General features: G+C 43.2%; 1 protein-coding gene across 1 annotated transcript; it reads right to left on the reverse strand.

The window, feature by feature from the left end:
- Positions 1-13,782: 13,782 nt before the first annotated feature.
- Positions 13,783-17,997, reverse strand: LOC139446733 (trichohyalin-like). The gene is made up of 3 exons (XM_071228037.1): positions 17,892-17,997; positions 17,497-17,616; positions 13,783-16,532 (listed from the first exon to the last, which is right to left on the reverse strand). Exon 3 carries the CDS (start codon positions 16,522-16,524, stop codon positions 14,464-14,466), a length of 2,061 nt encoding a protein of 686 aa, XP_071084138.1. The 5' UTR covers positions 16,525-16,532; positions 17,497-17,616; positions 17,892-17,997; the 3' UTR covers positions 13,783-14,463.
- Positions 17,998-20,553: the final 2,556 nt, after the last annotated feature.

A 20,553-nucleotide genomic window follows, 5' to 3' on the forward strand; every position in this document is an offset into this window, starting at 1 on the left:
TGGGGGGGGGGGGGGGATAGTGTGTGTGTTCTGTATAAATTACCACCAAAGACAATAAATAGATCTTAGTTGTGCACACACATCCCCCCCCCCTTTAAAAAAAGCTGTACCGCCCATGCTACCAGTACTTTCAATGATAACCAATGACGCTTTAAAGGCAGCCAGTAGTCTATCCTATTCACCAGCACTGTTCAACCCATCCTGAGTCATGGTCTGTGAATAAATCCCACCCAACCCCACCCAACCCAACCCAACCCACCCGAACGACCGATGTGGGACAACATAGACTAGGCCCATGGATTGCGAAGTTGATTCGTTGGACACAATGGCTCCTTGGTGTGATATTATCTAAATGGAAGACTGCTGACAAATTCGGTATTAGGATGTTTTGCTCACACTATCAACCACTAGTTTACCTGGATCGAATCCAGTTTGCAGGTAGACGTTAAGTAGCTGTGATATTGTTGTAAGTGTATGTAAGTCTAGATTGTTCAGGGTTAAATGTATCAGGAACGTGAAGCCTCGAGTCTCGAATATGATTTCCCTGACAGTTACCCAACAGTATTACGACGTCATGCTTTCAGTGACGGGAGCATGCTTGTCAGATTTAACGATGTATTTAAACAGGATTTGTTAAATTGTGAAATGTATTGTTACTTTATTTCTTTAAATAAACTTTCATGAAAGAAATATGGTTTTCTCATGTCTCATCGGGGCTCTGGGGAAGCTTCGTGGTTATAGCGTTCGCTCGTCACGCCGAAGACCAGGGTTCAATTTCCCACATGGGTAGAATGTGTGAAGCCCATTTCTGGTGTTCCCGATGTGATGTTGCTGTGTTGTGATGTTCGCGTACTTAAGACATAAACGACGAGTGGGAGTTGTTTATCGTACACATAAAACACTGCAGGGAGAATCAACCACGAGGAACGCTGTCCTGCAGTGATATATTATACGGTAAACAACGACCAAGTGTCGTTTATTTCTTAAGACCGCCTCTGTGGTCTAGCGGTAGAGCGTCCGCCCGGAGAGCGGAAGGTCCGGGGTTTGATCTCCGACCGCGTCATACCAAAAGACGTTAAAAGATGGTACTTGTTGTTACCCTGTCTGACGCTCGGCATTAAGGGGCTAAAACAAGGACTCGTCGGCTCGGAGTCAGTATACTGTGTCTGAGTGAGGTATTCATGTTAAACTGCGGCATGGTATCTCAGTGAGCTAGCACTATAAATCGGCATCAGTCCGGACTAGTACAAGCAGCCACACATACACACACACGTGCATGCACGTCGCTATATAAGTGCAATAATCTTGGACGCGACGTTTCACTCACCTCCCCTTTATTTCGTATTTATGAGAGAGATATCAAAATGATGCATAGCCTCTTTACGGATGACGATAAATTGTACAAGCTTTGAAAACTATTTACCTGTATTTAAATAATTTAATTTAATTTAAATAATATGACTCCCTCAGTATCCGACGGCATTGTCGGACAAGTCCATCTTATGCACAGGTGGGTATTTTCCGCATATTCTCACAATCCTCACGTCGATTACCTGTATCATTTCTCCCAATACCGATTGTCATATCTCTCACGCTTTGGGATGGGGGACATGGGTGGCCCAGTCGTCTAAGGCGCCGCGATTCGCTGTGCAGAGTTGCGTGCCTTGGGCACGCCAGAAACCTATGATTGTGGGTTCGAATCCCGGTTCGCTCCGATTTCGTTTCTAGGTTTGTCACCGAAGTGGTAAACGTCTAAGACCTGCATCACTTCGGGCTTTCCTCCCACATTAAGCTGACACGCCGCGATATAACTGGAATACTGTTAAAAGCGGCGTTAAACCTAACTCACTCACTCACTCACTTTGGGATGCGATCGTTCGGCCATCGCGTTTATCTGCGTTGCCCAGCTACATCTGTGGGACACTCGTTAGACACTCCCCTCTCAAAAATAACGTTGGCATGAATACGGCATCATCAAGTTGCGAGCGCATGTTCGAATCTCCAGAAATGACGTCATGCTAGAACAATGTTTTATCGTGAAATAAACCACGCTTCGTTCTTCGGCGCTCTTTGCGATTTATCGCGTAGCTGTCTTATATAAGGCCATTATACAGCTGGAAATATCCAGTGCCCCCGCTAATGACATAATCTTGTTGTTCAAATACGCTAACCTTTTCGCGAACACCTGGTTTCATCACTATTCGGTTGTGATTCATATTTGTTTGTTTGTTATTTAACGCCGCACTCAGCAATATTCCAACAATACGACGACGGTCTGTAAATAATCGAGTCTGGACCAGACAATCTAGTGATTGACATCAGGAGCATCGATCCACGCAATTGGGATACGATGACATGCATCAACCAAGTCAGCGAGCCTGACCACCTGATCCCGTTAGTTGCCTTTAACGACAAGCATAGTCGCCTCTTACAGCAAGCATGGGTTGCTGAAGACCTATTCTACCCTGGATCTTTACGGGTCTAGTGACTCATAAACACATGCTTCTGATCTGATACAGTCGGAATCCAACAGTGGACTTTCGGTAGAGATTGATCATGACTATGGAATTTGTTTTGTTGCTTTTATTTTGTAAGTTGTGATAATGATTAATTTGTAAGAACGATAAAATCGTAACTGGATCCCTTCCCCTGGTTCTAGCGATCTTAAATTACCCGCCCTTGATTGTCATTAACATCTTACCGATCTGGGCCCACTTGCACAAAGCGATCTTAGCGCTAAGATCGCTTTGTGCAAGTGGGCCCTGCACTTACAGGGGAGTTGGTGTGTGTATTCCATGAGCGTTCAGTGGAAATGTTAGTTTGCGTGATGTGTATAATATTTATAGTTATATAACGTCTAAGCGGTCATATAATACTCTTGCCACGTATGTAGGTACTGATGTTGCTGTAAATTAACTCACATATGTGCTGTGTTATAAAGAGGATATTGGTATGTGGCCGCTATGAAATAAAACACATCGCGTTATAACGAGATATTGTAGTATCGATGGCGGTTCACGATCACTGTAATATGTATTGACCCCTTTGTCTCGAAGTTTTGAGTTAAAGTTTTAAAAAACATGTTTTTCATACGGGTTTCACAGAATATCTGGTCCATAATGTTCACTTTTGTTCTCTTATATGAACGTACACGCATACACAACCACCTAACATACATGCATACATACCACCTATGCACATACGTATCACACACAGTCACTCACACATACACACACATACACACACACCAAGCTAAGATATACCGCACACCCCTCACACAACACTACATACAAACATCACACACTAATACACATTCACCACTGCACGAGTCATACAAATCATGCGAACCTTAATCATATACAAATATACACCACAAGCACAACATATGCTATATTTCATGCATACTCCACACATACACAAACATAGCTATACGCACACAACACACACACACACACCGTTTATAGACAAACATACCACACACACTCATCACGCACACTTGAGCCTAAGCACACACATAAACATATACACATACACTCACACACACACACACGAACAAAAAAGCACATTTATACACCACATGCACACACACACATACCTATGCTACATGCACCATATACCACAAACTCAAAACACACATACACATAGGTCATCGATACACACATTAAAAATACCACGATACACACATGACCACATCAATATACAACGTCAATGGATCACTGAAAATCAGTGATGACACCAGGTGTTTTTAGAGAGGGGTAAGCCTGTCCTGCCCGCGACTCGCACAATTTGCATAATTAAAGTATTTGTTTGTTGCCTCAGGCCGCACAGCAGTATTTCTGCCACACGACGCTGGCAGCTACATGCACACCGCACCGCACCGCACCGCACCGCACCACACCACACCACACCACACCACACCACACCACACCACACCACGCCACGCCACGCCACGCCACGCCACGCCACGCCATTCCACGCCTCACCGCACCGCACCACAACACAACATACCACAACACAGCACACCACACCACATAACACAACAGCACACCGCACCTCACCTCACCTCACCGCACCGCACCGCACCGCACCGCACCGCACCGCACCGCACCGCGCCTCACCACACCACACCTCACCTCACCCAACACAACACACCCTGTAACCAATGATCACAGTCTTTCTCACGTACACATAGCGCTCCCAAAGCTTTGCTGTCAATATCATGCACTACACAGGACGCCCCTTGTGTCACATGGTAACAAAACGGTGTCGAAGGTCGTAAATCGGCACATGTACACTTCTCGATCACACGACCTTTCCTGTCAACCCCATCTGTCTATATCTACACTGTAAGGAGTTGTTGATCTCAGGGTAACTTCCCTGTCCAAGCACACTGTGATTGGTTGACTTGCAGCTCTGTGATTGGCCAGATTCATTTAAAAGTTTGAACACAGAACCTGAATCTTAAGAACATTTTTAATAGCCTGCAAACGTGTTTCAACTTATGTGCTTTGAGCGACGAGTACAGTATGAGAGTATCTCATTGACATAACCGTTCACAATGATGAACTCACTTTATATTGTACAAAATGATTCTTTTGAATTTTCTTATTTGACATTTATTGATGCACATATACCGAACCGCAAAAAAACGTCACTATGGATAGATATATGAGAAACCTTATTTGTCCAAACACTGTAAACATACTTTGAGAGATATTAAAAAGATGAAACTTGGCAAAACTGATCATCAAGGTTGAAATTAAAGTGTCAAATGTTCTTAAAGTGAAACACAACACTCTGATAAAATGCCATCACAAGTCAGTATCTCGTGTGTCCGCCATGTGCATTGATGATTGCCGTGCAACGTCGATACATGGAATGAATGAGGCGGGTGGTGAAGGCCATAGGCACTTGAGCCAACACTCTGAGGAATGCCTGACACAGTTCAGGTGCAGTTGTCGGCCTTGGTCGGACATCATTCAGCCGTCTTTGAATCTCGTCCCACAGGTGCTCAATGGGATTTAAATCGGGTCTGAGGGCAGGCCACTGCATGGCTCTGATTTCATTCTGCTGTAGGAAATCTCTTGATGCTCTCGCAGTGTGGGCACGGGCGTTATCATGCTGAAACTCGTGGTTGCGGCGACGTGCCAAATGAGGTATGGCGTGTGGTCTCAAGACTTGATCAATGTACCGAGCTGCTGTGACACCGATGTTCTTGAAGACCACAGGGCCGACCCTCTGTGCAAGATTCCAATTCCTCCCCACACCATGATGCTCGGACCACCCCACGAGTCTCTCTCAACAACACAAGCATCCATATAACGTTCCCCACGGCGTCGCCATTCTCTCTCTCTCTCTCTCTCTCTCTCTCTCTCTCTCTCTCTCTCTCTCTCTCTCTCTCTCTCTCTCTCTCTCTCTCTCTCTCTCTCTCTCTCTCTCTCTCTCTCTCTCTCTCTGCCATTTGCTGTTGAGATACAGTAAAGGCTCTCGTCTGAGAGCTGGCCCGGTTTTGCCCACTGAAGACGGTCCCGGCGATGACGTGGTATCAGAAAGGGTCCTCGGTGTGGCCTGTGACAATGGAGGTGTATGCTCATCAATCGTCGACGCACGATGTCCGCACTAATGTGTCGCTGGTGTATCCCCATGGTCTGTCGAGCAGTTTCCGCAGCAGTAAGAAAGCGTTCTTGAAGATGCTGTCGCACAATCTAACGATCCTGACGCCGGGTGGTGACCCTTGGTCTTCCACTACGTGATCGATCACCTGTAGTGTTGGTGGTCTGGTACCGTTACTTGAGCCTATATATGGTCCTTACGTACGTGGACTTGAAATGCATTGGCTACTTGCCGGGCGGTTTGTCCAGCTTGCAATTGTCCAAGGGCTTGGTGTCGGAGATTTCTTGTCAATCTTGGCATGTGATAGCAATTCAATAACGAATGAATGTTATCCGATCTGGGTGGATTTTTATAGGCAAGAAATGCATGTCAGAAGGCATGTGTATTTCAATTTGCACGGAAAACACGTGCATCGGGTTAATTTAGCCGTTGCCGTGATGCGTTTGGGTGATCGGTTTTATTGTCATCTGCTTTGTTTTTTTATCATCAAATTTCATCAGCTTTTTCCAGACAAGGTAATGTTAAATTTTAGAAACTTTGACCAAAAAATACCCAAATATTTAAATGACAACTTTTCATGCAATGTTACTTGAGGTGACGTTTCTTTTGCTCAGACTGATAGCATAAGTCTGTGATTGTTCTTCCGGCTCTCACAGATCTGTTCTCCCAGACTGATCGCATTAGTCTGTGATTGTCCTTCCGGCTCTCACAGATCTGTTCTCCCAGACTGATAGCATAAGTCTGTGATTGTTCTTCCTGGCTCTCACAGATCTGTTCTCCCAGACTGATAGCATAAGTCTGTGGTTGTCCTTCCGGCTCTCACAGATCTGTTCTCCCAGACTGATAGCATAAGTCTGTGATTGTCCTTCCTGGCTCTCACAGATCTGTTCTCCCAGACTGATAGCATTAGTCTGTGATTGTCCTTCCGGCTCTCACAGATCTGTTCTCCCAGACTGATAGCATTAGTCTGTGATTGTCAATACTTCCTGGTCGGACAATTAATTGCAAATAGATCATTGATCGAGTGGTGTAGTGGCAGTCACTACGGCGGCCCGTGAATAATAAAATATAATAAAATAATAAAAACAGTCGTTGGCAGGGTTGGTTGGTTGGATAGTTGTTTAACGCCGAACTCAGCAATATTCCACCTATATGACGGCGGTCTGTAAATAATCGAGTCTGGACAAGACAATCCAGTGGTTGACATCATGATCATCGATCCACGCAATTGGGATCGATGACATGCATCAACCAAATCAGTGAGTCTGATCACCCGATCCCGTTAGTCGCCTCTTTCGACAAGCATTGGTTGCTGAAGAGCTATTCTACCCCGGACGTTCACGACAGTGAATTCTATTATATGAGATTATGTGCATCCATGACAATATCCCATTGAGGTGCATGTGCGTCCTTGACAGTTAATTATATACAATATATGTGTTCTCGGGGCAACCCACGTTATGAGGGCTACGTTATGGGGGAACTAGGCAGTCGACTATATGAGAAGAACATTTGTATTTGCATCAAGTGAAGGATTCAAATGAGATGCTTCCCATCTTCAGCAACCCTTGGTTGAGGCATGTCATGGTATCCCAATCACATAGGCCGGTGCTCATGATTTCAGTGACTGGTCTGTCAGACTAGATTATTTAAAGACCGCCGTCATAGGTAGAATATGGCTGAGTGCGGCGTTAAACAACAAACAAACAAACCTAATACTGCATTAAGGCGCATATCTTGCCCAATAAATTATTTTTAACCAACAAGGAACAATCAAAGGTCTGTTCAGTGTTGAGTTACACATCGTTATGGGAATCTAGACGTGTAACAGCGGTTAATTGCGTCCTTGACCTACACAGCAATTCATTACTTATAACTATGACATATATAGCCTTAATCATTATCATCTCGATCGCGTCGTTAATCACACCCATAAGACCCTTTCCATTGTCTGTTTGTATGTCCTTTGTTGTCCATTACAATGGGGCTGTCGGGTAGCCTTGTGGTTAAAGTGTTCGCTCTTCCTGGCGAAGACTCGGGTTCGATTCCCGACATGGGTACAATGGATGAAGCCCATTTCTGGTGTCCCCCGCCGTGATATTGGTGGAATAGTGCTTAAAGCGGCGTAAAATTATACTCACCCACTCTGTTTACAATATATACTGTTAGTCAGTCTGTTTGTATGTTTGTTTGTTTGTTGTTTAACGCCGCACTCAGCAATATTCTAGCTGTATGACGGCGGTCTGTAAATAATCGAGTCTGGACCAGAAAATCAAGTGATTGACTTCATGAGCATCGATCCACGCAATTTGGATACGATGACATGCATCAACCAAGTCAGCGAGCCTGACCGACCGATCCCGTTAGTCACCTCTTACGACAAGCATAGTCGCCTTTATGGCAAACAGTGGTTGCTGAAGACCTACTCTCTACCCGGATCTTCACGGGTCTAGTCAGTCTGGTATTCAGGCTACACCTGTTTGACTTGTAGAACAGTTGGAAATATTATTCGAATTATTTCTATCATCAATTATATTTGTTTATTTTATAACCGTCATCAATCTACGACATAAACGTTGACAGTTTTGTGGCATAAGTTGGTCAACTGTCAATTAGTTACAGTTCGTTACAGCAGTAAGTCATTACACCCTACACTCCATGTCGTGTCTGTTCTTCTTCTGACAAGGTAACCTTTATATAATAGAAGCCCCTAGACGATTCCAGTAAATCCCACTGCTTCGATGCATACACCGACAAGTAATCTATTGAGAGCGCCTTGAATAGCACGCCATGTCTAAGCCTATGTAATCAGTTACTTGTCAACGTGACCAGTGTACTTCCTGGTACATAGCATAGCGTGTACCCCCATATAGGCCACTGTGTTAAATATAGCATTAAACGTGTTTTATATATAGTAGCATAATACACTATGGTTTATCGTGTCACGATTTGGATTTAGGTAAACGGGGGCAGAGTTAGGCGTCACACCCGACAGTGCAGCGTAAGGCGCCCTTGGTTCGAATCCGGGTTTGTTTAGGTTTCACAAGAGTGGACCTTTTTTCCATATTATTATCTGAAAAAAATGGAAAACTGTTCGAGTTCCTGTTAAAACCCCATACCCCATCCCTATGCCTTTCCCATCCCATCCCATCCCATCCGATCCTATCCCATCTCATCCCATCCCAACCCAACCCAACCAATCCTGTCCCCATCCTATCCCATCTCATCCCATCCCAACCCAACCCAACCCAACCCAACCCAACCCAACCCAACCCAACCCAACCCAACCCAACCCAACCCAACCCAACCCAACCCAAACCAACCAATCCTATCCCCATCCTATCCCATCTCATCCCATCCCAACTTAACCAAAGCAAACCCATCCACATCCAGCCCAGCCCAGCCCATCTCATCCTATCCCATCCCATCCCAACCCAACCCATCTAATTTCATCTCCATCCCCATCCCATCCTAATCCAAACCCATCCTATCCCATCCCATCCCATCCCATCCTATCCCATCCCATCCCACCCCTTCCCATCCTATCCCATCCCATCCCACCCTATCCCATTCCCATCCCATCCCATCCCATCCCATCCTATCCCCATCCCATTCCAACCCAACCCATCTAATTTCATCCCCATCCCCATCCCATCCTATCCCCATCCCACCCTATCCCATCCCATCCCATCCTATCCCATCCCATCCCATCCCACCCTTCCCATCCCATCCCATCCCCATCCCATCCCATCCCATCCCACCCCTTCCCATCCCATCCCATCCCATCCCCATCCCCATCCAATCCGATCCCATCCCATCCCATCCTATCCCATCCCATCCTATCCCATCCCATCCTATCCCCATCCCGTCCCATCCCCATCCCACCCCATCCCATCCCATCCCCATCCCATCCCATCCCCATCCCCATCCCATCCCATCCTTTCCCCATCCCATCCCATCCTATCCCCATCCCATCCCAACCCAACCCAACCCAACCAATCTAATTTCATCCCCATCCCAACCCAACCCAACCCATCTAATTTCATCCCCATCCCCATCCCATCCCATCCTAATCCCATCCCATCCCATCCTATCCCATCCCATCCCACCCCTTCCCATCCCATCCCATCCCATCCCATCCCCATCCAATCCAATCCCATCCCATCCTATCCCATCCTATCCCATCCCATCCCATCCCATCCCATCCCCATCCAATCCAATCCAATCCCATCCCATCCTATCCCATCCTATCCCATCCCATCCTATCCCCATCCCATCCCATCCCCATCCCATCCCATCCCATCCTATCCCCATCCCATCCCATCCTATCCCATCCCATCCCAACCCAACCCAACCAATCTAATTTCATCCCCATCCCAACCCATCCAATTTCATCCCCATCCCATCCCATCCCATCCCATCCCATCCCATCCTCACACATACACACTGACACACTCCCAACTCTCTCGCCTTCTCCCTGTATGAGACTATGGACAGAGGTGGGAGTTGCATGTATCACCTTCACACCTGCTGTTCTATCACAACTGTTTATCCCAATAATTTATTCATAATCTCTGTGGTGGTGAAACGAGACACTCATACTCATGTAATGAGAACATAATGGAGTTCATCGTCAGTGTATGTTGTTTTTCAGGCTGTAGCTGGTTCATTTGTAGAGACGATATTATTTCGATCTTACTTTGAGGCATAATAAAAATATAGAGGATGTTATATCAGTGTTCATATCATACTATGTTTAGGACTCGAGTGTCAAAATTCCGGATCTTAGGTACGAGTGTCGTAAGCATAGCATGACATGAACACGAATATATTGTTCTATTTATTACCGAAGATGTCCACAATCAGAGACGAATTTTAGTGTTTACCTTTAAGGACAGCAAGTCGCAACAGCAGCGGAACCACAATTTGTCGAATGACGTCAAAAATATTAAGCTATGACGTCGTTTCTAGTGTGACGTCATTCCGCCCTTACGTCACAATAATATCCGAATGACGTCAACAATGCCGTCCGGGTGACGGAAACAATACACTGTTGTCTTGTGACGTGACGGTAAATTGATTTTAGAATCGACCCTGCCCAGAGTTTAAAAGCTGATTACTTTACCAGTGTTAAAGGAGAGGAAAGACACAGTCACTGTGTAGTGAAAAGTCAATACTTCCTGGTCGGACAATTAATTGCAAATAGATCGTTTTATCTCTTCAGATAAGAGAAACCATTGAGTGACGGGCGTACGTGGCAGTCAGCAATGTTGAACTCTGTGAATAATAAAAACAGTCTTTGGCAGGGTTGGTTGGATAGTTGTTGAACGCCGCACTCAGCAATATTTCAGCTATATGACGGAGGTCTGTAAATAATCGAGTCTGGACAAGACAATCCAGTAATTGACATCCTGACCATCGATCCACGCAATTGGGACCGTTGACATGCAACAACCAAGTCAGCGAGCCTGACCACCCGATCCCGTTAGTCGCCTCTTACGACAAGCATGGGTTGCTGAAGACCCATTCCCTCCCGGATGTTCACGGGTCCTTTGGCAGGGAAACCATTGTTGACAATCAGCTGATGACATCAGCAAGGATCCATTCAGCCGGGGCAAAGTGACACAAGAGGGCCCAGCAAGATCACACATTTTATCATATACTTCAGTATGAAAGACTGGGTCTGAAAGTTGAGTAAGCAATATATTCATTGCAGTGAACATAACGCTTTGACGGAACTATTGTCATACAAGATTGATCTCCCTTCCCTCCACGTTTATCGTAAGTGTCTGGCCCGTGCACAAACTGTTGACTTCCTTTTTACGCTAGTTCCACATTGACAAGACAAAATAATGACAGTTGGTCATTTATGGAGTAAATATCGGTTCCTGCCGTTTGGTATTCCCTTTAAATGTTTTGTTATAAACTGTACATTTCTCATTTAACTCGTCAATCGAGACTATTATAAGCGAAGTTTACAAGAATATTTTTGTTATAGATGATTTTGTATAATTATAATCACATCTATATGTATGATACAGAATTTTCGTGACCGTAAATATTTTTTGTTATTTTTGTTTATATTTTTTAAGATTTTGCAAACACGAAACTAGTCGCAATTACAAGGGGTTGTTAACCGTCCATGTGTGTATTGGGTGGGGAGAATTCACGTCTCAAGGTTTTACATTTGTAATGAAATAATTACATTTTCCGGTAGACAACTACACAAAAAGTATACATGTATATTAAATTGGACATTTCATGTGTCGAGTGAAATATCATGATATCATCGAGTGACGGGGGAACGGAGATATTTTCACGGAAATACGACAAACCAATCAGAATGTGCGTATGACTTCAAGTTCTTCGGTCAAAGAATCCCTCAGAAATATTTTTGATGTCTTGTATCTAAAATATACCCAAGATACAGTTAAATGTGTTCAATCTTATTGCTCAATATAATTCCCCGTTGTGTTTTCAATAGCATCAGGAATATACATGATAAACTGACGTCCAAAAGAAACTTGTGTACGACGTTGGCAACGACGTGACTGGCAGAGGATTATCTTCACTGACGAAAGTCGATTCTGTATGTCTAGGGCTGATGGAAGACAACGTGTTTACCGCCGAAGGGGTGAACGAACGGCGGCGTGTTGCGTGCAGGAGGTCGTTCCATATGGTGGAGGGAGTGTCATGGTGTGGGGAGGGATCTGTGGGCAGGAGAGGACACCGCTGGTCATCGTTGACGGAAACTTGACAGCTCAGCGGTACATGGATAACATTATTCGTTCAGTTGTCCTACCATTTCTCCAACAGCAGCCACGTGGTGTCATTTATCAGCATGACAACGCTAGAGCCCATACAGCCAAAATTGTCACTAACTTCCTCGCAGCCAACAACGTCAACGCCCTGCCCTGGCCTGCACGCTCACCCGACATGTCCCCCATAGAACACCTCTGGGACTTGATGGATCGTCGTGTTCCACAACGACCACACTCTCCAGCAAACCAGCAAGAACTGATCTTGGCCCTCAAAGAAGAATGGCGTCAAATCCATCTTGACTTCATCAGACGACAGACTTTTTCTGTGCGTCGAAGAGTTTTTGCGTGTATTTAGGCATTTGGTGGTCACACACGCTACTAATGACTTGTTATTGAACGTGAGCGATTGTTTATGTACTCTGCCTATTGTCCATGATTCTGAAAGCTCGAGTTTTGTACCACACTCAACTCCGGGGGGCTCTGACATCATCCTTGGTCGCAGCATGATTGTCATTTTCAGTGTTGATTATGTTGATATATTGATCTTCTCAATACACTTTACTTCATGTATGTTTGTTTTGTTGTTTTTGAGCAAGAGTGATTTCAAACTCTGGTAAAGTTTCTTTTGACGTCAGTTTATATGCGGATGATATACGTGAATCATTACGCAACAAGTTGACAATTCTTTTTTCTATGCCCGTTGCGCCAAAAATGGCCACGAGAGGGGCACGAGTCGCTATTCGGCTTGTCCCGGAATAACGGGAGTGTTTTCTTGCTTTTGTTCTGGTTTTTTTTTTAAATTTATAATGCTGACAATTTTTAAATATTTGTTTATTTATCTATTTCCCAAGATTGATATGTTGCGTTAGGTATACGATGGACGATATATGTACGTTTTTTAACAAATAAAACAGCTTGAAATGGACAATCTTCATTAGATTAGGCTTTATGACACGCATTATAACACTTTTGATATATTATATAATGTTATCTGCAAGTATTCCATTTCTGTCTGTTAATTAAGTGAGTGGGTGAGTGAGTTAATATTTAACGTCACATCGGCAGTATTTCAGCCTTATCGTGACGACTGTTAATTAAGAGGTCTGTTTCTTGTAACTGCAACAGATTTTTCGACTTTGCATACAGATGTTAGATGCCACACGAAGCGATCAACAGATGGTTTTTAGCTTTTAAAACTTGATATATAAAAGAATGGAAAATGCAGAAACATGAAACATATGTTGAAGGTACTGGTTATGACAGGAGTTGGTCACGGATGAAATTTTTATTGTAAGAACCAGCTATTTTACGAGCGCTTCAGTACTAATTTTCTGTGCTGACAATATCAGTAACTGACCCGACCCGTGAAGATCCGGGGTACAATAGGTCTTCAGCAACCGTAAAAGGCGACTATGCTTGTCGTAAAAGGCGACTGACGGGGTACGGTGGTCAGGCTCGCTGATATGGTTGATGCATGTCATCGTATCCCAATTGCGTTGATCGATGCTCATGATATCAGTCACTGGATTGTCTCGTCCAGACTCGATTATTTACAGACCGCCGTCATATAGCTGGAACATTGATGAGGTGCGGCGTAAAACAACAAACCAACAAATCAACCAACCCAGTTGCGTGGATCGATGCTCATGATGTCAATCATTGGATTGTCTATTCGCCTTTTACGATAAGCATAGTCACCTTTTACGGCAAGCATGGGTTGCTGAAGAACTATTCTACCCCGGAATCTTCACGGGTCTCGAAATATGAATAGTGACTAAACTTACTTGTCATGTCATAAATTGTACACAGTTATGCAAGAAAGAACAACATATTTATGTCTATGGTATATAGTGCCTTGCTAAAATTTAAAGATATATTAAAAAAACAGTGGCAACTGCAAAAATTTTGACATCTGAAATTTAAAAACAAGTGAACGCTTCTTGTGGTCTTTATGTTATGGACATGATAAATCATTGTTTTAATTTAGATATCATGATTGTAAATAGCAGTTTAACATATTTTATTAACCTAAATATGGCTGGTATAAATGTCACTATGCAGTGATAAAAGACATACAGTTCTTCCAGTGTTAACATTCATTGCTGCCCTTCAATAAGCCTGCTGTTGATGAATGCCTTCCATTTTGACACTGCTCCAACAGTGGCAAGAGTCGTCTCATGTGGAAGTCCAGACTAATGAGGGCTTTCGAGATGTTCTTCATGGGCTGGAGACTCTGTATCAGGTCCGATATCTTGTCGACAAGAACGCCCTCTTCCCCAACAACCTCTACATCCGGCTCACTCTCTGCTCCAGCTTGTGATGGCTGATCCGCAATGCCTAGTTCGACGTTGACCTCGGCTGATTCTTCAACATCCGGCGTAGGTTCGTTAGTATGGTCATATATTTGTTTGTTCTGGTTCAGGTTGTTGTTTAATGGCAGGTCTAGTTCTTCTGTTTTAAGTGGGAAAGATGTTTTCGCCCTCTGGGCCTCTTTATAGGTTTTGGTAATTCCGGTCACATTTTTGTCTTCGGGAAGATCTTTCATGTTTGTTTCCTCGTTTACGCCAGCATCGTCTGTTGCCATGTGTACCCTTTCTCGTCGTGTGGTTGGTGTCCTTGTTGTCTTAATTCTGCTGCCCTCATCCGATGAAGATGTCAGTCTGGGCTTTTTGTTCTGGTTGTCTGGTTCAGATGTTCGATGTCGCTTATTTCCCCTTTCTTTCGATTTCCTTCCTTTTTCTACACCGTTTCTTTCTTCATCCCCGTTAATATTTCTTATTTCGCTTGTTTTTCTTTCTCCTTTCTCGGATTTATTTCTTCTTTCACCGCCTTTTCTTTCTTTTTCCTCCGATTTCTTTCTTCTTTCCCCGCCATTTCCTTCTCTTTCCTGGGATTTCTTTCTTCTTTCCATTGTGTTTCCTTCTCTTTCCTTGGATTTCCTTCTTTCCATTGTGTTTCCTTCTCTTTCCTCAGATGTCTTTCTTCTTACCATTGTGTTTTCTTCTCTTTCCTTGGATGTCCTTTTTCTTTCCATTGTGTTTCCTTCTCTTTTCTCAGATGTTTTTCTTCTTTCCATTGTGTTTTCTTCTCTTTCCTTGGATGTCCTTTTTCTTTCCATTGTGTTTCCTTCTCTTTTCTCAGATGTCTTTCTTCTTTCCATTGTGTTTTCTTCTCTTTCCTTGGATGTCCTTCTTCTTTCCATTGTGTTTTCTTCTCTTTCCTCAGATGTCTTTCTTCTTTCCATTGTGTTTTCTTCTCTTTCCTCAGATGTCCTTCTTCTTTCCATTGTGTTTTCTTCTCTTTCCTTGGATGTCCTTCTTCTTTCCATTGTGTTTTCTTCTCTTTCCTTGGATGTCCTTCTCCTTTCCATTGTGTTTCCTTCTCTTTCCTTGGATTTCCTTCTTTCCATTGTGTTTTCTTCTCTTTCCTTGGATGTCCTTCTTCTTTCCATTGTGTTTTCTTCTCTTTCCTTGGATTTCCTTCTTTCCATTGTGTTTTCTTCTCTTTCCTCAGATGTCCTTCTTCTTCCCATTGTGTTTTCTTCTCTTTCCATTGATGTCCTTCTTCTTTCCATTGTGTTTCCTTCTCTTTCCTCAGATGTCTTTCTTCTTTCCATTGTGTTTCCTTCTCTTACCTCAGATTTCTTTCTTCTTTCCCTGTCGTTTCCTTCTCTTTCCTGAGATCTGTTTCTCCTTTCCCTCGTGTCTCCTTCTCTTTCACAAAATCTATTTCTTCTTATTTCGTCTTCCTCCGATTCTGTCTCGCCAACGGAATAGTCAAAACCCAAACCAGTACTGACAACGATACCGAATGATTTGTGGTGGTAATCGATAACCTTGTCCACGCCGATATTGTACATAGGTTCATCCTCGCGATGCGGAAAAATATCTCTACCAAATTGTACTTTATATGGTGTTTTGGATTCTATGTACTCTGATATTCCTCGAGGGCATCGCTTCAGTGCTTCTTGGTGGCGAAAATGATTTGTATGATTCAGAAGCTGATGATGCGACAGAGCCTTGAAATTGCACAAGGAACACCTCCATGGTGCCTCCTCCTTTGCCACGTGGCTTCGGATAAAATGCTCTGTTAATTTTCTCTGTGTATCGATCTTGGGGCACTTACTGCATTCGTAAAATTGGGTGGTCATATTGTGTCCTGAAAGTAAAAGTAATAATTCTGACGAAATAACCTCAACAATACAAGGAGATTGTGGGAGAGGACTGCTGGTGTTTTTCGTTCATCCGCCTCCGTGGTCTAGTGGTAGAGCGTCCACCCGGAGAGCGGAAGGTCCGGAGTTCGATCCCCGGCCGCGTCATACCAAAAGACGTTAAAAGATGGTTCTTGTTGTTACCCTGTCTGGCGCTCGGTATTAAGGGGCTAAAACAAGGACTGGTCGGCTCGGAGTCAGTATAATGTGTCTGAGTGGGGTATTCATGTTAAACTGCAGCATGATATCTCAGTGAGCTAGCACTATAAATTGTGACTAGTACAAGCTGCCACACACACGTGCATGTATAATGCACGTCGCTATATAAGTGCAATAATCTTGGACGCGACGTTAAACCCCATTTCACCTCACCTCGTTCATCCTTAAAGATAGATAAGCCGGCCTATGATTGCATGAACAGTCAGTCAGCAACCCTCAACATCAACATCATGTGATGCGGTGAATGAACCAGCATAACTATTATCAGCAAACTTAGTGGGGAAGGTAAATGTTGGTTGTTTTGTTGTTTAACGCCGCATTCAACTATATTCCAGCTTTATGACGATGGTCTGTAAATAATCAAGTCTGGACAAGACAATCCAGTGATTAATATCATGAGCATCGATCCACGCAATTGGGATCGATGACATGCATCAACCAAGTCAGCGAGCCTGACCACCCGATCCCGTCAGCCGCCTCTTACGACAAGCACAGTCGCGTTTTACGGCAAGCACGGGTTGCTAAAGACCTATACTACCCCGGGTCTTCACGGGTGGAAGGTAAATGGGTGTTTGCAAAATGAAAGGATAATATGAACTCATTTAAAAGAAAGATGCAAAATGCATGCATTTTGATTTGGATAAAATGGTATTTTGCTGATTAGTAAATTTAAGTTGTCTAAACAATACAAACCTATGTCAAACCTGTAGAAGGGCTACTATAACGCTGCCAATATAGACTCCAAATGACCACCAAACTGACTGAATACTTGAGTTGGGACTTCAAATGTTCCTGGAATTGTCATAAGTTTCTCTGAAGCAAAAGCAAAAGTGAAAGTAGAAGCAACATTTTAGTGTTGTCTCCAAACATCCAATCAAACAATAGGTATACGATGACATACATCAAACAAGTCAGCGAGCCTGACCCCCCGATTCCGTTAGTCGCCTCTTTTACAGCAAGCATTGGTTGCTGAAGACCTATTGTAACCCGGATCTTCACGGGTTGATCCATTATGCAGTACGGAATCCCCGCGGGGTAAATCCATAACTACTGACAGCACATTAACATGATTAACCCAAATCTTGTACCTGACGAGTGTTCCAATGATGAATATAGCAGGAACCTTCTTAGAGTGTTTGCAAACCCTGTGTCTGGGTCGGCGCATGTAATGTAGTACCTCTGATTTGTGCCTGCTCAAACGGGATATTCCCCATGCAGCTATTTTAAGAACTACATCATATAGGGCATGTGTTACTAAGTATGCCAAGGACACTGTGTACGCGATAACATCTGGGAGTGCCCAAACTTACGGTGGCCCATAAGGGACATGGAGTCTGTTTTTCAATATTTTGATATTTCACTTACTTTTATCGTAACCTTTTGCAAATTAACGCAATTTGTCATACAAATATGTGATAAATCATGTATAAAAACAACCGAAAACATGGAAAAGTAGCTATCGAATCGCTGAAATTTGAAGCAAAAATGTCAAAAACTAAAAGGGATATGTCCAAAACAAAAACGAAAAGGTCAAAAACAAAAGCGAAAATGTCAAAAACTACAATGAAAATACAGTAAAGTATTTCCACCGCAGTGAAAAGTATTTCCAATAAAAATAGTGCGTGCGTGCGTGCGTGTGTGTGTGTGGACTGAACAATTTCCTCCTTGGGTTTAAGTACCTTTAGACTTATCCTGAAATAAGGTTAATAAGAATAATTAAACTTCTCAGTGACGATTTACTTTGAAGCGAAGAAATACATTTCTGAAATACGGAATATAGTATTCAGTGGGACGCCAGGAAGACGCCAGAAATGAGCTTCACACATTGCAACCATGTGGGGAATCGAACACGGGTCTTCGGCGTTACGAGCGAACGCTTCAGCCACTAGGCTACCCCACCGCCCCTTATATGCTACAGTAGCATTGGAATATAGGGTACTATTGGTGTGACTGCAAGCAGCAATTCACACACGTTCAGGTCGCGTACTCAGAATATCCCTTTCAAATGTTGAGTGGGTTTATTTTTAGACTGTCAGTGATTCAGCACTTTCATTTGAATGAGGGTGCTCGGCGCTTCAATGAAGTGCATGCTACCTGTTCGTTTCCTTTTTTGAAGAGTGTATTCAGGTATCAATACATAGTATAGGGCGACCATGCTTGTCTTACAGATGACTCAAGGAGTCGGGTGGTCAGGCTCTCTGAGTTGGTTGATGCATGTCATCGTATCCCAATTGCCTGGATCGATGTTCATGATGTCAGTCACTGGATTGTCTGGTCCAGAGTCGATTATTTAAAGACCGTCGTCATATAGCTGGAATATTGCTGAGTGCACCGTTAAACAACAAACAAACAAACAAAACATGGTGTTCATGGATTTTGAATGAACGCCAACTACGGTATTGCAATGTTCCCATTTTACATGATTTTACGTATGCATCAACACGAGTACATCAGTGGTAGGCAACAGTGTTCATACGATTCCCCGAGGTGGTGTCTGCCATCAGGGTCATACGTCCACATGTTCTGGTAAAAAGTGCAGGGTGTGTGGGGTCTGTAGATGCTCAGGCTACGATGAAATTAGATCATTCAATACTTAAATGGACATTTACAGTGGAACCTTGCAGAATAGAAGGATTGCCCCTTGTTTGATCGGTCCTACGAGTCAGTAAAGCAATGACAGTGTTGTCAGGAATGTTAGCGTGCAGTGAAGCGCTCATAAAATCAGACGCATTTTTTTTTCAATCCAAATTGATTAATAATATGTATATTTTATTGATTGTCCAATCATGTGGTCATGGTAGAATCAATAACAGCTGGCATCTGGCTTGAATGGATGTATAACATTAACTATTGTTTCTAAAACATTGGGTGTGTTAAAATATACGTTATTATAGACATGTTTTACATAGATAATGAGTTCTTTGTTTACTAATCCCTTTAATATTAATTTATTGTAATGAATATAATTGTGTTTAAATATAAACTATGGGGTATTACCTAAGTACAATACGATCGCATGAACCAGAAATGTGGTAGGCAGCAGGTGTATTCGATGACCAATTGAACATTTTAATGTATTTCGCAGCAAATTGTGACAAATGTTCATGTGTGCATGTTTTACGTACTGGATTTGCTGTAAATGAAACTTACTGACACAACGGATCTCTGTTTTTTTACTTCAATCCAGATCCCCCGGCCTGCATCTAGGAGAATTCCTCACAACTTTGTGCAATGTTTATTTGCGCTTCTCGAATCTGTTAATATGGTAAATGCCAACTTCGAGATAAAGATACTAAATTCTTAAAGGGCAAGTTCACACGGAAATGAACCATTTTTTCTTGTACTTTTTCCACATTAAAAGTGTTAACATAGAAGTGTCATAGACAAAAATATAAAAACATCATATTTAATTAACATATTTTTTGCACTAAAACGATTTATATTTTTCACATTTACCAAGCGTTCTATTTCCATAACAAAAACACCATGGCTTATGCCCCTTGCAATATGACGTCATTGGTGCCAATTGATAAACATTATGACGTCATCATGCTTTGTTAGAGCCGCTTCACGTGGTGTAGGTACAGTTTTGTGATTCTAGCATCTCAGATGCCAGCCAGAATTGTGTTATGCTGAGTCACCCTGCGCCCGAGTGTGTCGTAGACCATGTTGTTTTACCGCAAACTGGTCCTTGATATCTTTTGCGTTGAGAATAGACAGGGACCCAGTTGAATTGGCACCAATTACGTC

The sequence above is a fragment of the Haliotis cracherodii genome, unplaced genomic scaffold, assembly GCF_022045235.1.
Source record: "Haliotis cracherodii isolate W230 unplaced genomic scaffold, xgHalCrac1.p SCAF_10, whole genome shotgun sequence".
Lineage (NCBI taxonomy): Eukaryota > Metazoa > Mollusca > Gastropoda > Lepetellida > Haliotidae > Haliotis > Haliotis cracherodii.